Here is a 16,683-nt window from a genome sequence, read left to right as displayed (position 1 = left end):
TAAAGTAGGCAGTTTTACAATTTTATCACACTCTTATTTGATGGAGATTGCTACAAGTTATAATGTGAACTAAGTTTTAACTGAAAAAAGACGAAACAAAACCAGCAAAAATAAAAAAAAATCTTGATTTAAATGTAGAATCAATTTCAATCTCTATCAGAAACTGAGAGTTGGAACCAATGAAAGGAAATTTTGCACTAAGATAGCATACATCCAACAGCAACTGATATTTAAAAAATAATTTAAGGGTAGTAATTTTTAAGATCTAGCCACCTCACTTTCTCCCTATGTACTTTTTCATAACACTTACAATATACAAACCTTAAACATGTTTTCCTTAGCATTTTTTTATATTGTTATAACCCTATCATCTTATCTTTCTCAATCTTATACTTTTGACTATTTAAACCTCAAAGGAATTGATTTAATATTGCCAATGCAATAGTTGCTGAAGAATTAATTCAAAGCTTGCAGCCTATACAAGTATATTTGCATTGTTATTCCTATGCAAGTAAAGTCTCTGAAGAGGACCTTTTTCTCATACATATTACAAGATTATAAGTAATTACAAGAAAGAATCGACATATGTTTTGCTGGTGCATTGCAAGTCAAGCTATAAGATTCTAAAATCATTAGCCAGTAATTTAAACCCACTTTATCTCCTGGAAAAGAATGTGAAAATTTAACTTGTGGTAACAAATAGCTACATGTTTCCCAAACTATTTTTTCTTATTCRTGGATTAGAACTGCAGTAAATTGATTTTAAAACATTTTTGGTCAGCTGTATCTGCTTAAGCAAATTCTAAGACTAACCTTTTTAACTATACAAAAGTACCTCTTCATTTGGCAAGGGAGACTGGTGCTGAGTAAACGATCGCCATGGACCTTTCAGCTTGTTTAGGATCTAGCATGGGAAGGAAACTCAGCCTTCACAAAAGGAGTAGAGTGTGGCCAGGAATGTACAGACAGTGCGAGAGGTTTCCTGCCAAGTGGGAAATCTTGCAAAGGTTGCAAAGAGGTGAGTGAACGCACACTGGGCTTATTCATCTGGCACCATCGGAGATGGCACCAAAGACCAGGAGTGCTGCCAGCAGGATGTGCAAATAAGCAAGATGGGTAACTTGGCATTTGGCACATGAGAGGCCCAAGCATGCTGTCTGCATAAGAAGACAACCCCTAAAGGGTAAGGATGTCCTACTGGACATGACTCCAGCCCGTACTGGAACAGTCATCTATGGTGCTGGGGCACCCTCTGTGCAGATATAGCCCCTGCAGATGTTATCTGTTGGAGTTGCTGTGACACCAGGTGAGGAGCTGCAAGAGGTGAGCAGGTTCTGTTGATCTGAGATGGTAAACAAGAGATTGACAGTAACTTTGAACAGACTTGTCAGATGTAAAAACTTATGCTGCACAAGGCTCAAAAGGAAGGTGCAACTGAGGCAAGACAGAGCGAGAAGAAGACATGCTCTCCTAAGAAGGTGGAAACTGGAAGCTTGTGACTTCTGGCAGAAGAAAGGATGCTAAATCTTTTAGGCCCAGAAAGAATAACCTCTCTTGGTAGAAGAATCCAGGCTGGACAATACATCAGAGTGCTATCATGAGAAAGCGATGGGTGATAGTGAGTGGCTGGTGACTCCCTTTGGGTATGGGATAGAGACGCTAATCTGGCAGCCAGACTCATCATCCAGGGAGGTATGTTGCTTACCTGAAGCCTCAATTTGTGGTGCTGCAAAAAGACAGTCTGGGATCTCCCAGGATAATTACTTCTACTTCCTTCTGCCTATTCCTTTGGGTGTCAATGACATGGTGAGGTGAAACCGTATCACCCCAAAAGTGGCTTTAAGGCTCTTGAACACAGGTGAAGGGGACACGAGTCCTACTGTTGTTTCCCTTTGACCACCTTGCCATGGTCAAAGGCAAAAGACTGGACAGCAGCAGATGCATCCAGTAGACCAACTCCTGACTGCATATCTGCTGTCATCAGCTGGGCTTTGGCTATTTCAATTGGGCCACCTCATCTAATGAGGAAAGACAACTTAGAAAGACAGTAAGTCTATCTTGCAAAGAGAGGCAAGAACATCTTTGTGAACAGACTTGCTAACTTAGTGGAGAAGGCTTCAAACTTTCTTTGTCACAGAGCAGATTGAACCAGAAGCTATTATCACCCTCTACACAATGCTTGAGAGACCTTGCCTTGAATATTGTTTTGAGTCCCCAGTTCAAGGATATGGAGAAACTGGAGAAGGTCCAATACAGGGCTATTAAGATGATTAGAGATCTAGAGTGCATGATCTACCAAAACAGGTTGAGGGAGCTGAGCTTGTTTATTCTGCTGAAGAGAAGGCTAAGGGGGGATCTACAGGGAGCGTAGAACTAGACGGTGTTGCGAAGATGATGGAATGAAGCTCTCCTTAGCAGATGATATAGAAGGGATCATGACCACAAGCTGCCCCTTGGCCATTAGGAAAATTTTCGTCATTTGGAGATTAGTGCAGCACAGGAAGAGGTTACTCATAGAGGGCAGAGTCTCCATTCAAAGTCACTAACCTGACCCAGTGTTAGTGATTGTCCTGCTCCAAGCAGCAGGCTGAATATAGTTTGGTTGGTTGGTTCAAACCAACATTTCTAACACTCATCTATTTATAGTACTAAAAATGTACTAAAACTCTACTAAAACTTTCCACTGAAGTATTAAAATTCCTATTCTGCAGATTATGAGCTGTAATGCTTTGTAAAGATAAGGCTAGAAATCAGAAAGTTTCTCAGAAAAAAGGATGACATTTCTGAGTATTCTAAAGTCAAAATCTTTAGCAATAATAAATGACTGATTTATAGCTAGCATTGTGCAGATGCCATTGACTCTTGTCCAGACAGTATTCACTACTCTTTTTCACAAGTGCCAACTTCTGTGTTCCAGTGTGCTGAGACAGTGAGTTCCCTGGATACCATTCTTATTTTATCTTTACAGTAGCATTACTGATTTAGTCCCTCTTTGGATGAGCACAGGTTATAGATACTTTGGGCAGGATAAATGTAAGTGAAAAGAAAGACATTATGGTCTATGATTCCCTGAGAAACAGAACTTCCTGCTAATCTGACAGATGCAGTAYCAGAAACAGGAGAACAGTGATTCAAACTCATTCAGCCATAACTCTTAAAGGCTAACCACTTGACCACAAAATAAAAATCAATCACCTAAATAATTAATTAAAATGAAAAGTCATTGTAATGACTTACTGAACAGCATGTACTATAAAACATAAAAGCTCAACATTTTCTAACACCGGGAGTGGTGCTGAGAAAGAAAAACAAATCAAGCAGCAAATCAAATAAAGGATTCACTGCATCTGACATGGAAGACCAAGATGTGAAAATTTAATAATATAATTTTGCAGTAAAACAGCTTATCAATACTCTCTGAAAATTTAGTCCCAGAGTCCTCAAAAGACTTTTCGCCATCTTCAACATTTCACATGATTTAGAACCTTACGAATGATCAGTAACATCTTGACTTGAATATAAGAATGAAAAAATAGATGATTTGTGATGTCACATTTCACTAAAGATATAAAGTAGCCTAGTATTTATGTCTCCACTCAAAGCAAGAATGAGTTTGACAATATACATGTCTCAAACTATTTTCCTTGTTTTGGCAAGAGTAAATCTATGCAAAACTTGGCTTATATATATGTTTCTCATATCCCCCTTTCTTTTTATTTGTATCCAGAACTCAGCTTACATTTTTAGCTCTCCTTTTTTCTTTTGCCATGAAAACTAATTCATTTTTGATTAATGATTTTTTTTTTTAATCTATGCAGTTCCGGTTCTATTTGCCCAAAACTCTTTCTTCTCTTTTATTACCTTTCTTTTCATCTTTCTTCTCACTCAGACAAAGACAGCTCTGGAAATGAAAGTTTTTATGTCCTCTCTTCTCTCGCAAACTAAGCAGACTCATAATGAGATCCATGATGCCTCTGCTCTWCCCTGTTTTTCATCAAATTTTATAGTTTCAGAAAAACAGCTGTGACCAACTGAAAGTGGTCAGCATCAGAACAGATTACAGAAAGTTTTACAGTTCTGACATTGCCATCCTGTCCTTTCACAGCTTATCACTTTACAAGCTGCTATATGATTTTAGGTTTTAAGGTCACTGGAGTTAAGCATTCTGTACAAGCCCAGGTGTGAAGAAAAATAGTTTTGTCAGAAGCCATTCTTTGTCAGCTTTGCTTTTATTAGTTTAAACAAGCTTTCTCCCAAATACATGACATGTTACAAGGCCTGGAAAGCTATGAATATGAATGCATAAAATTAGGGMTATAACTTCTCTCTTTCACGCTAACATTTAGTTTTCACTCTTACTGTTTTGAGATGAAAGCAAGATTGTATTTTTCCCTGTCATRTAAAAACTCAATGAAATGTAAACTCTCTGGTGTCTAAGGCTTACAATGATACATGTCCAAATATTTAATTCGTGAACACTTAGAAGGGTCAAATCCATTCATGTTACACCTGAATAAACCTGGATTTTCAATTAACTTGGCAGCACTACGAAGTGTTAAGTGCAACAGAAAAGTAACTATCGTCAAAGAGAAGTTACATAAAATTTAAGGTGCTTAAGCAATAATGCTGCAATTAAAAACATAATAAAGAAAGTGACTGAACTGTGTCAGAGCAAAGGCCTGGTCTTTCTGGTGTCTTGCCAGATGGGGGCCAACGACGGGTAGGCTAAAGCGTAAGGAAACAAGTCTGTAATGACACAAGCATGTAATGGTACTCTCCAAAACACTCTCCCAGGCCCCACGGATTTGTAGATCAGAGATTTCTTGAGCGAGAGGTGCTTTCCTTGTAGTTAGCAGCCCTTGGACTTCTCCTACATTAATTTGCCCAGTCACATTTTCAACTCTTTCAGTATTCATAGTAAGAGCACTAAGAAGCATCTCCTACGCTCTTGGCAAACTAGCAAGGCAAATTAGAAAATAATTCTGATGAGGTATTGAAACATTTGGAGGAAAAGAATGGGAAAAAAGAAATCAATAGAAGGAAATCCTGAAGCTTGAGATTTACTGAGGGTCCTATCAGTATTTAAGTGCTTAGTCATAAAATATACRCAGGGTACACATTTAGGATATTGTTTGTATTTTACATGTCAAATAAGATTCACATACATAGCATAAAAGTGAATATATTGCTTCCTCGCTTAATTCTATGCAAATTTCTCTGGAGTACAAAATCGCAGTTATCGTTTTCACTTTGTGAGAATTTATTTCAGTTCCATTTCTGAATCTAACAATTAAATGCAATTAAATACAGAATTTAATCTCTAAATCTTGAACCCTGGCAGTTGTTGGTTGACACCCACAGAATTTCTTTATGATCACATGACAGCTCCCATTTAAACCAGAAACCACTGTTTGGAACAGTGAATTACATTCAGTGGAATTTAAAATTGAAAATGGTAAAATCCTATTTCTTATTTAATTCTATCACTCACTGGCCCTCATCAGTACCAAGACTTCACTCTGCTCAGTGCCATACAAACAAAAACAAAGCAAAAAAATTCTTTACCCTAAAGGACTTAACKGTGTAAGCCAAGAGACAACAGATGGCTACAAACACACATATGGGGAGGACATGGAAACAATATGGCAATATTAGTCAGGCTTCAAGGCATGGCTTCAGCACGTTAGCAACCAAACTGCTGTCAGTGGAAAAGAGAAATTTTGAGGGGAATTCTGAAGCATCAAAAGGCATTTCTTTTGCAGACATTGAGAGTAAGATTCTTTTAAGTAGGAGGGGCTATGAAATGAGTAGATGGAATCACTGTTGCTCTTCCTTGGTGAGGTTCACCAAGTGTATCAGTCGGTGATGGAAAATATAGAGCTGCTTTTACTCTGAGAACTCTGTTACCTGTGAAATTTTTGCACAGTTAGAATTTACTTCAGATATGAACACACTACCCCCGAGAGAACACGAAGGGGTTCAGATATTGCCTTCAAACTTCAACTTCTACAGAAGTAGAGGTTATTTACTGATTTCCTGTGCTTATAATTATTATTAGCTTATAATATTTCTGTGTCCCTGTGCTAGTTGAAATATTCCAACTATTTATACACCTCCAAACATAAAAAGTTACTCATGTTTTGTACTTTTTTCATCCTCATAGCAGCTAGTTTTATATTCTTTTGAGTATATTTTCAATAACATTCAATGCTTTAAGCACAGTATTTTCAGGTAAATCTTATGAATATAAATTTAATTCCTATAGACTGCATGCACAGTGATGTTTTTATTTTACACCATTTTACTCTTTCCACTCTGCTTGTACTATTCCAGGGTGGTATGATGAAGGTTAAATAGGAACATCTGTCTTTTCTCTCTTCTTATGTTTTTAAAAGTCTCTCTTAGTTTCACGTGTATTACCAGCAAGCATAGATGCTTGGAGTAGCAAACAGGATTATATATTTGCTTATAGCTGCATACTTATTTTAATAGTTTGCTAGATCAGAACATTTAAAGCACAATAAAATCCTCTGTCATGTTAATAAAGGGAACAGTAGAATAGATATCCACATTAAAGGATGATGAGCAGACTGAAAAACCTATGAAAGCATACTCTCCCCACCATACTTTTTAGCTCTTTTCTCCCTGTCTTGCCCACTACTTTGATACACTGCTTTCCAAGATGGAAACTGTGCTCTTTGATAGTACTGTATGTTTCAAAATCAATCCAAGTATGCAGAAGGAAGCACAAATGAACTAGTTAAAAAGTAATCATAGAAGTGTAAGATCAAAACTCTGTGCTGTCAAAATTGAAACATTTCAGGGCACAATAAATTCTTGTCTGCTCAAAGAAATAAATTCAGGAGAATAACTATTTAGCTGGAAACCTGCAACGGAACTGCAACTGCATTGTCTTTAGGGAATAAATAATGAACTGAAGATGTGTCAGCAACAGCCCTCTCAATGGACAGGGGAATGGGACTGAGGAAAATGAAAAAAAAAATGAAGCACGTAAGAAAGGTCAACAAAACATTCAGTGTAACTCCTAAGAGCTAACTTAAATCAGCTTATGGACCAACACTGCAAGAAATATTCTATTGGTTCAGAATGTTTTGATGAAAAGTAAGAATCAAAAACAAGAAAACTAAGATGAGACCAAGAAAAATTTGCCAATAAATTAAAGTTTTGGAATGCATTCATCTGCAAAGGCAYGTTTTCTTGAGCATTAGTGCACTCCTGACTTCCTTTGTGTGCTTTCAGTAACAACAGAGAAAGACATGGCATCGCCTAACRTTCTTCTAAGCTATGTACGCATAAATAGAACCAACAGTTTGTTAGTAAGTGACTAAATACAAAATTCAGCCTTCCTGTGCAATCTACTTAAAAAAACACAAGCAAACACTTCCCACCCCGCACCACAACGCGCTGCCGTTCTTCTGATAGACAATGACCCAAGAACTGTTCCTTCCAACACTCAACTTTCTAACRCTCAATCATTAGCATAGTTTAAGGAGAGCCTCACTTTTTAAATGCAAGAAAAAACATGTTTTTCTTACTCTCTTTAAATGTGAACATGGGTGAAATATTTTGCCGGTGTATTTTTTTTAAATGTATTAACTATCTGTGGCTTTTCTGAAATAAGATATATAATGCTTAGTGGCCACATATTTCTCCTGTTCTTCCAAACAAAAGTAAGTCTCTTTGCCTCTTCCTTGCCCTCTAGTTCTGCGAGGTGGGTATGAACAAGTGGATCCTTTCAGAGCACGTTAACTGGGAGCACACTATTCAGTAGCTCATATTGGGAAAACAAGGTAAAAATTTTTATTTATAWAATCTTAGGATTATAGACTTGCAGGCAAAACACTTCATTTCATTATGTTCATTTGTAAGTATTTAGTTATATGATTTAGAGTCTCCTAAAACAATTACATCTAAACATATTTAGATACAGTGACATTTGGAAATAAATGAAAGATGGAGCCTTGGAGGAGCTCCCTATCCCTCTGACAGATCTATTGCATTTGGAAATGGCAGAAAAAATAGCTGGAACATTTCAAAGCCTATTTGCCAGGCTCATGCTRTTGCAGGCAGCTTAGTTTGCTGCATTTCACCTTGCTGGGAGACAGTAAGTGGCAAAGGACCATCGGCCTGGACATTTTCCAAACCAGCTCCCACTGTGGAACAACGTGCTCCTGAAAGAGCTTCAAGGCAGGYCAGCGTCGCTGCTGCAACCAGGCTGCTCGAGCACGAACACAGCTCAGGCTCAGCTAGCCTGGGCATACTGTGCTCTTCCAAATACCAACTCCTGTCCTCTGACACCCTCTCTTTACCAAGAAGACGGAGAAAGACGAACATACAAAATGTCTAGAGGCAAAGAAAGTAGAGACAGAAAGAAAGCTGCTTCTCAAGCAGACACAAGACGTGCAGGAGCTAATGTGGCTTGCGGCTACCTGTGCAACTCCACCTGCTAGCACTGCACCATGGCACGACGGAGAGACAGTTTATGAACAAAACCATGAAAAGCCAGGAGACCTTAATGCCTCGAATGCAACAAAATCACATGTAATTGATTGTGGATAGGTAGTCACTGACCAACAGAGAAAATCTGTGCTATTTCACTTGTAAATCAGAGAACAGAAAGCTGAGGAAATGGAAATGATCCCTTTTAAGAAAAATCCTCATAAAAGTTATCTATCACTACTGCTGCTGACATTGCCTCTTAATTATTTTGTAGTATTTCTGCATAAATAATACAGCTGAGATATTATGTCAGATAGTATGATCACAAGTATTTTGGAAATAGCTATAAACAAACATACAAGCAACTGAGATTTGCATTTCCTCCATTATGTTTCAGTATCACGTTTGAATGGCTTTCTGCCCATCCACTACACACATTTTTGGCCTCTAAGATTGGATAGGCCTGCTGCGGTAAGTGCAAAACAAATGTGACAGGATGAGAAAAAACACACACTTTTAGAGCGCTCTGAAACAATATAATAAGTATTCTTGAAAGCATATAGYCTGCAACAAATAAAGTGCATGTTCCATGCTTCAATACTATGCTACAAAAATATTTGGTTGAATGTTACCAAAATGGTTAAGTGGGATGCACTGAGGTAATTATTCTTAATTCTGGTGTCTGAATACGTGTTTTAATACACACAGTTTAACATACACACAGCCCTTATGAATAACTCTCAAAGTGCTCAATTAAACTAATATTCACTTAAATCCCCCAAATACAAAAGCCCTTTCCATCTTAAGAAAAAAAAGTCTGATTTAGAAAGATGTCTCTCACTCATGTCTGTGTTTTTGCTGAGAATTCAGTGCAGAGCTCTGAGATCTTCACAGAATTGGAAAGTAATTTTTGGTGTTATCTTGAAGAGCAGGATGAAGGGACAAAATGGCAGGGATGTGTAAGTCTAAATAAAACAGTGATTTATGGCTTACTTCAAAGCTGATGTACACATGAAAACCCAAAAGGTGGGAGTCATCTCATCTAAATTTCCTCTTAGAAGTTGTCTAGATTGCCAATGGAAAGGAGAAGAGCTCAAGTCACCAGTTTAGATGTTCAAATATTTTATTTCCCTTCGCCACTGGGGTGCCAAAACACTAACTCAGTGATTAATCTGCAGGAAGAGCATACACAGAGCAAATTCCTACACCTGCAGTGCTCACGGCGACATGACTGCTTTGGAGTTAATGATCATACTACTTTTTGGCTCCTAAGTCACTCTGATCCTTTTCAAAACRTTGCTGATAGTCTCAGTTATTAGTGATTTTGATATTTTTTATGTTTTGCTTAACAGTCCAATAATTTAAAATGTTCTTACTGCTGTCTTCCAAATTATATAGTCCTAAATTGCTTCTACGCAGAAGTTACTGGTATGTAAAATTCAGCTGCTTTTATCTGGGTCTCTTTTAGCCAGAGAAAGACAACAGTTTACACTGACATTTCAAAAATCTTCCAAATGGCCCCAGAGATCTGYTCTGTATACACGCTTATTGCTCACAATATGACAGACAGAGCACTGCAGAGCCACTTGGATTTTTATTCATCTTCTTTTCTAAGCAATTAACTTCCTGTTTTTATCACAGTACAGTTTTTTTTTTCCTTGAAATGAATTACTCCAAAAAAGATAAGGAGCATTAGACTTCAAGGCTGCCACTCATGCATACAGCTGTCTTAAGTATTTCTAATAAAAAACTTTAAGMAGCAGCTTATTTTTCCTTGTACTGTTTACAGCTCTTCTATTTGAGTAATAGCATTTTGTGGGTGTCTGAGGAAGGAAACTGAGAAGAGCATCACACTTCCAAAATATCTCAGCGGTATTTCTACGAACTCTGTTCACGTGACCTGGCAGCACCTCCAATTTAATATTCTTTTCGTCTACCTCTAAAATGAAGGCCAGTGCTGAAATACTAAATAAATGACTTTTTTCAGGTGTCTGAATTGACTTTGGCCTATCACTTTGGAATAACAAAGACAAATGTCCCATAATATTAACTGCAGTAAAACATTAAGGCACTGAAGTTCATTAAACTTAATGTATTCAGAACAACCATCATGTCTTTAACTTTAGGCCAGAAAATCCAACATCCTGCTCTGGCAGTTTTTCATCAGTGCATTTTTATTTCCTAAGAAATGYGCACCATGAATAAATATGGACTGACATAGATATGCTGTTTAAAATCTTTTAAAGAGATTTTAAAAAGAATATATAGTTCAGGGAAAAGATATACCAGAATGAAAAAGCCTCCAACATGTTTAACAGGCACAAAAGACATGATCTTCTTCTTCAAAAAAATGCTTGCACGCATGATTATTTTCTGTGGTCTCTAGTATTTGTATCACCCCTTTGATTTTTCATGCTACTGTTGTTTCAGCAAAATTGTCAAGCTTGTATGCTTAAAATTAGGCTCCTAAATCAGTAGAGCAGATGCCTATTCAGTTAAAAATAATGGCATATATTAATTTTCTAATTTGTAGAGTTACTCATGGCTAACTTCAAATCAGACAAACTAGCTATGCAAATCATGGACAGTAACAGTTGTTTCTACCTGCTTGTGGGGACAACAGCATATGTTGTTAAATTTGATTTAATTAACAGTTCTATATAATCAAAATCAGCATGATGCATGACACTTTTGTTCTTGAATTTTTTGCTAAGAAATGATGATTCTGTTTGCTCAAAATGTCTTATAAATGTGTCCATGTTTACCAATTGTTCCAGTAAAGAAAACAAATTTCTCCAGAGTTTCTCTAAAAATGTTTTATTTTTGGGAACTTTAATTTATTTTCAAAATTATTGTTTAATTTTTCGTAACTTGAAACCTTTTATTTAGAATTTTACCTTACTAAAATATACAGTTTCTCCAAATCAAAACACTCTATTCAGACAAAACCCTCTTTCTCTTGCTTTTATTTCATGAAAGTTTTAAAAATGTTTATGTTAGTTGACCCAGCTGGGCCAGAGTTCCCTCTCCAGCGTATCTCTATGACCAAGAGCCATTTATAGAATTTTCTGCCAGAAACAGACTAGCCAACTATATTTGCCAAAATCAAGGTCTAATAAGCTTTGCTATTTGGCAAAAACAGGAACGGATTGTCCTTAATGCTTGCTGGAGAAGTAAATTAAATGGAATGAGAAATAAAAGGGACTACAAATGTAACCCATTGCCCAGCTCGGCTAAAAGGAGAGGGTAGTAGGCAAGCAATGTCAGGAAAATTTCTTGGACTTTATGCCAGCACTATGGATCCTGCCAGAAGACAGAAGTCCTGCTAAGACGATAATGGTCTATCCTGTTCCTGTTCAGGTTTATGGAAAGATGGCTCCAGATATTGCATGTTATGGCTGTCGGAAAGTAGCATCATACATAAAAAGGCAGGGAACCATTTCATTGCTGAGTGGAAAATAGCCACAAACACATCTGGGGGGTCTCACCTTAACAGACACCTTATGGCCACTCGATAGCAACGTGACAAACATCCGACTGCCATGAATTACCAACACATGATCAAATACTGTGTGTTTAGCCCTGAGGCTGTAGATTCACTGCCTTGACTAAATAATGTTGTTTCTGACAACAGTAACAGGAGAAAAACCCATGCCATTGGTCTTTGGATTTGAGAGGAAATAAAATTTTAGAAAACTAAACCTAACACAAATTTTACTACCTTAAGAAGTTCTCAATATGAGAAATGGAGGCATCCTATTCTTGGAGGCAATGAAACAAGTTAAGTATCAATTTTGACTATAACTCTTCTACAAGAAATCCAGTATGTTGGATAGGCTTTAGGAGAACAAATTTAGACATGCCACATTCCAGTTTGTCCTGTGTTGATGATATTCCTGTTCATGCTGTGATAACAATAATAAATGACTCCCAGTCTGCAATAATCACTTTTTTTTTAAATCTCAAGTCAGTATCAAGTGCTATTTTTATGTATGTATTCCATTCCCACTGTCCTTGGTAAAGGCATTAATTAGGAGTAAAAAGATAAAGGGAAAATGGAATCGCCTTCTTTCCCTACACCAAGAATGGTCGATTTAAAACCAACCTTTTTATAAACTGAACGATGCATTGCCATATTCCCACCAAGGTGATTTCCCCATTATTTATTAACATAACCTCTATAAACACTAGATAAAAATGTAAAAATTTAAATCAGTTCTGTTTTATACAACAAACAAAGATGTCAATCCATCACGTTTTAAAGTCTTTTGCTAGCTTTTGTCTCCAGACAAATAGGACTGGAGAAAATCAGATGCAACTCTTTTGGGACCATAGGATTAAGTCTTTGTGGTTTTTTCTTTACATGGAAAACTAGGTATCATGAAATATAGGGAAAAATAAAAAACTATCATCATTTTCAGCAATCAAGAAGAGATTTAAATAAACTTTTTCCTCTTGGCAGTTGACCTGCTACAAATTCCTTTCTCTTATATAACAAGGCAGTCAAAAATTTAACATAAGGAAATCAATTTTGGTAGCCTAAAACATTTTCTGCCTGTTAAATTGTCATAAGCTATATTATAAAGTATATCACATAGTTCAAAGAATGCTTTTGAAAATTTATGCTGTGCATGATTACAGATCCACTGAATATTATCATAAAGACTATAGTCTGTTCCAAAGAATACTTTTCCAAAATCTTTAGAAAAAATAGTATTTCACAAATTTTGGAAATGAATTAACTGAATGGATTTTAAGGGATTCTAACTGAGTATGAGTGGTAGCATGAAAAATTCTACATCTATTATTAGAAAACAAAGAAGAAAGTGCAAGAAAAAGAAAGTTTTGGTCATGCTGGTTTGTAAATGAAAACTGGATCTAGATCTTGTTAAACTATGTTAAAAAAAACAGCATTGGTATTTTTATTTTTCTTTAATAAGCAGAGAGATATTAAGTTGTTCTTTTAGCTTTAAATTCAGTTCAAAACTTCAGAGATGCCCACAAACCAAAACTAAAGCTTCCTGATTAACTTCAAAACACAGCTTTTTTCCTAAGATAATGTTAAAACAAATGGAAAAAGAATTAAACTCTCTCTTTTACTGAACAAAATCTGAACAAAATTGTGCAAAGTTGTGAATTTCCTTAAGACAGAACATTTTAAATCTCAAACTGAAAATATGATGTATTAATCTGAAGATTCTTCTGCTTAAAGACTAAAATGCTAAGAAATTCAGATTAAATTTTTACACTATTTTAGCTCTGTATTTCTAAGATCTTGAACACCTGAAGAATGATGTAATCAGAAATATTTCTATTATTATTACAATTCCTACTTACTGAAATCCTTGGCAAGTTGTATGAATATGGATTTGTAAAAATGGAATGGAAAAAATCATGCTGCCTCCACCTTACAAAAAAGTTCAACCTTTTCTGTTTATTACATGGTTAGTTTCTGATCAGCAGAAAGTGCAAAACCTATGTATGTCTAATAAGAATCTTCCTGCATGTACATTTGCTTATGAAGTTTATTAAATTTGTACTCCTAGAAGTTCTTTGATGGGACAAGAATTTTTTTGTGTGCACTCATTTAATGTAAAAACAGATTTTCTCAGATGAAAATAATCTGCCTAAATAAAAGTTGCTTGTGGCTAGATGGAAGGTCAGGACTGTGCAGGAAATAAAACTGTGAATACAGACTGCATATGCTACACACGCTGGGAAACCTCTGATGTGTTAGGGAATTTCAGGGACAGACAGACAGACATGTTGGGATCCGTTGAGCATTCGCGCTCCCTACTGAACTGTTCAGTAACTTCAGGACTACACCAAAAGTCTAATGAAGCAAATAAACCTACAGGAGTTCCTTCCTCCTTTTCAGATGCATCAGACACTTACACAGTTTCATTTTAAGTAAGATTATGGGATGGAAGACATAATGGAGAGGTTACTCAGTGGAAACAGTTGAAATAGCTTAGTTCTGCTTTTGCCATTAATTTGTGCTTAGGGAAATATTTGCAAGTGCAAGTGCTTAATGAATGAGAGAAATGGCTCTAGCAAGCAATGCAGTGTGACATTAAAATAGCTTAGAAAGTTAAAGAACTCACAGATTCTTTTCTGCTCATAGTTTTGCTTTGGGAACGGGAACGGGAGATTGTACTGAAAAAGGAATCCTTTTTTGATGCAGATAAAGGAGGAGATCCTGTAAATTCACGTCCTCCAGACAAGCTCTCTATGCTTGGAGATGAACTGATGTTTTTTGAATTTTGGCCTGTAAAATAAGCATAAAGTAACAAAAAAATTAATCAATGGGCAGTTTCTTTTTCCTGTAAATACTTCCCATCTCAGTCGACATTCAATGAGATTCACAGACAGCTCAACACAGAATGAAATTTTGAAGCATGTCAACATGCATTGTGAGACTGAAGAACTATTCTGATATACACAGAACTTTATGCAAGAGAAAAACAGAAAATCTTAATCAGTGTATATATATACATACTCATACTTATATACTATATATAGTATATGCATATATACTATATATATATAAAATACTATCCCTCTGTATATATTCTATATTATATCCACAGACTGAGGAGCTTCTTCTCTCTCTACCTCCTAATGAGCTAAAGGACACCTCAAAGGAAAGGAAATCCCTTTTTTCCCCCAACAAACAACCTGACAAACAAACCTGAGAACAAAAACATCAGATTCCAAGTATGAGTTGGACATTTAACATCTAGATGACATTTAGACTTATAACAGGAAACAGTAAGAAAAGGTTGGGAAAGAACTTAAGTTACACTTACTTCAAATTTTAAAGCTTAACACCTAACAGAGATTTTGCTGAAGCCTAGTTAGTATTTGCTTATTGTCAGTTCATGTATCTTTTCTGAAGGACCTAGTGTTCTCCATCACCATCAAGAAGATGTCTGACTGGGCAGATAGGCCTGAGATGTTACAACATGACATTATACCTAGCCAATCAGTCTTTAACAAAGACCACTATTCCCAGCTGAGGCCGATAAAATGTTTTGGGATATTTAACTTAAAATATTATTTGAATAGCTCTGAAATTAAAAGTAACACGTCAGTTTTCATTAAATTTAATTAAGAAAACTTTGCATCTGGACAGATGCTAGTTTTGAGAAAACCTTTCCATTGTGTATATATGGAAGTCAATCTACCATGATATAATACAATTATATCAGAGACAGAAAAGGCTGTAGAAAACACGGGAAGAAATTCAGCTTTCGATACAAAACACAACTAGGTATGTTGAGATTGCACATTTTAAACAAAAGCAAATAACTAGCAAAACCAATTCTGCAGAAAACATCTTAATATTACTCAGTCATCTAAGATCTTCCCTAAGATCTTCCCTAAGAGGTGTGGAAGCAAGCGGGGCCCTGCTTGGCAGGGGTCACCTGAGGGCAGTGCCAAAGTTTGCACTGCACAGCCACAGCCACACGCAACCAGCAACATTTTCTTAAAGGCAATAAATGCAGATCTATTTGAAAGGGGATCTTAGAAAGATGACTATTAAATGAGAATGGGTGAACCTGGCAACGAACAAAACATCACATGCAACAAAATCGACTGAAAAGAAGGCCAAAAAAAGAGAAAAAGAACTGGATTTAATATTCCCAGAGTTTCCTGGAAATAAAAAGATGTTATATAAACTGGTTCCCATATTCTCTTTCATTCTCTAGTGCGTTATTTTGCTCTTCTCTCCCATGATCTCTGACACTTTATATCCTTCTCATACCCTTGTGGCACTCTTCTGTGTGCCTCTTCCTTTCCTTTAGACACCTCCACATCACCTTTTCTACTTCAGTCTCACCTCTATCCCTGGAAACATGACAGAACAGCTCATTCTGGATGTTACCTCCAAGCATACAGAGGAAAAGAAGGTGGTCAGGAGTAGTCAGCATGGATTCTCCAAGGGGAAATCCTGCTTATTAACCAATCTGATAGCCTTCTAGGATGGAATGACTGGCTGTGAAAATGAGGGGAGAGCAGTGGATGTTGTCTCCCTTGACTTCAGCAAGGCTTTTGACACTATCTCCCATAACATCCTTCTAGGCAAGCTCAGGAAGTGTGGATTAAATGAGTGAGCTCTGCAGAGAAACTCCTGGGAGTGCTAGTGGACAACTAGTCGACTATGAGCCACCAATGTGCCCTTGTGGCCAGGAAGGCTAATGGTATCTGGGCTGCATTAGG

The 16,683-nt window shown here is 36.7% G+C and overlaps 1 protein-coding gene across 5 annotated transcripts in view; it reads right to left on the bottom strand.

Annotated features, from left to right (window-relative positions):
• TBC1D5 (TBC1 domain family member 5) overlaps positions 1-16,683 on the bottom strand; it is a 315,508-nt gene that overhangs the window by 28,524 nt on the left and 270,301 nt on the right. For all 5 annotated transcript variants that reach the window (XM_085307503.1, XM_085307502.1, XM_085307504.1 and 2 more), the window contains one exon: positions 14,565-14,728. In XM_085307503.1, coding sequence (XP_085163629.1) covers positions 14,565-14,728 — 164 coding nt within the window. The remainder of the gene's footprint in view (positions 1-14,564; positions 14,729-16,683) is intronic.

This window comes from Rhea americana, unplaced genomic scaffold, assembly GCF_003343005.1.
Source record: "Rhea americana isolate MKP2758 unplaced genomic scaffold, rheAme1 scaffold_26, whole genome shotgun sequence".
Taxonomy (NCBI): domain Eukaryota; kingdom Metazoa; phylum Chordata; class Aves; order Rheiformes; family Rheidae; genus Rhea; species Rhea americana.
Note: the sequence above shows the minus strand (reverse complement) of the source record. Positions and strands in the feature narration are given on the sequence as shown.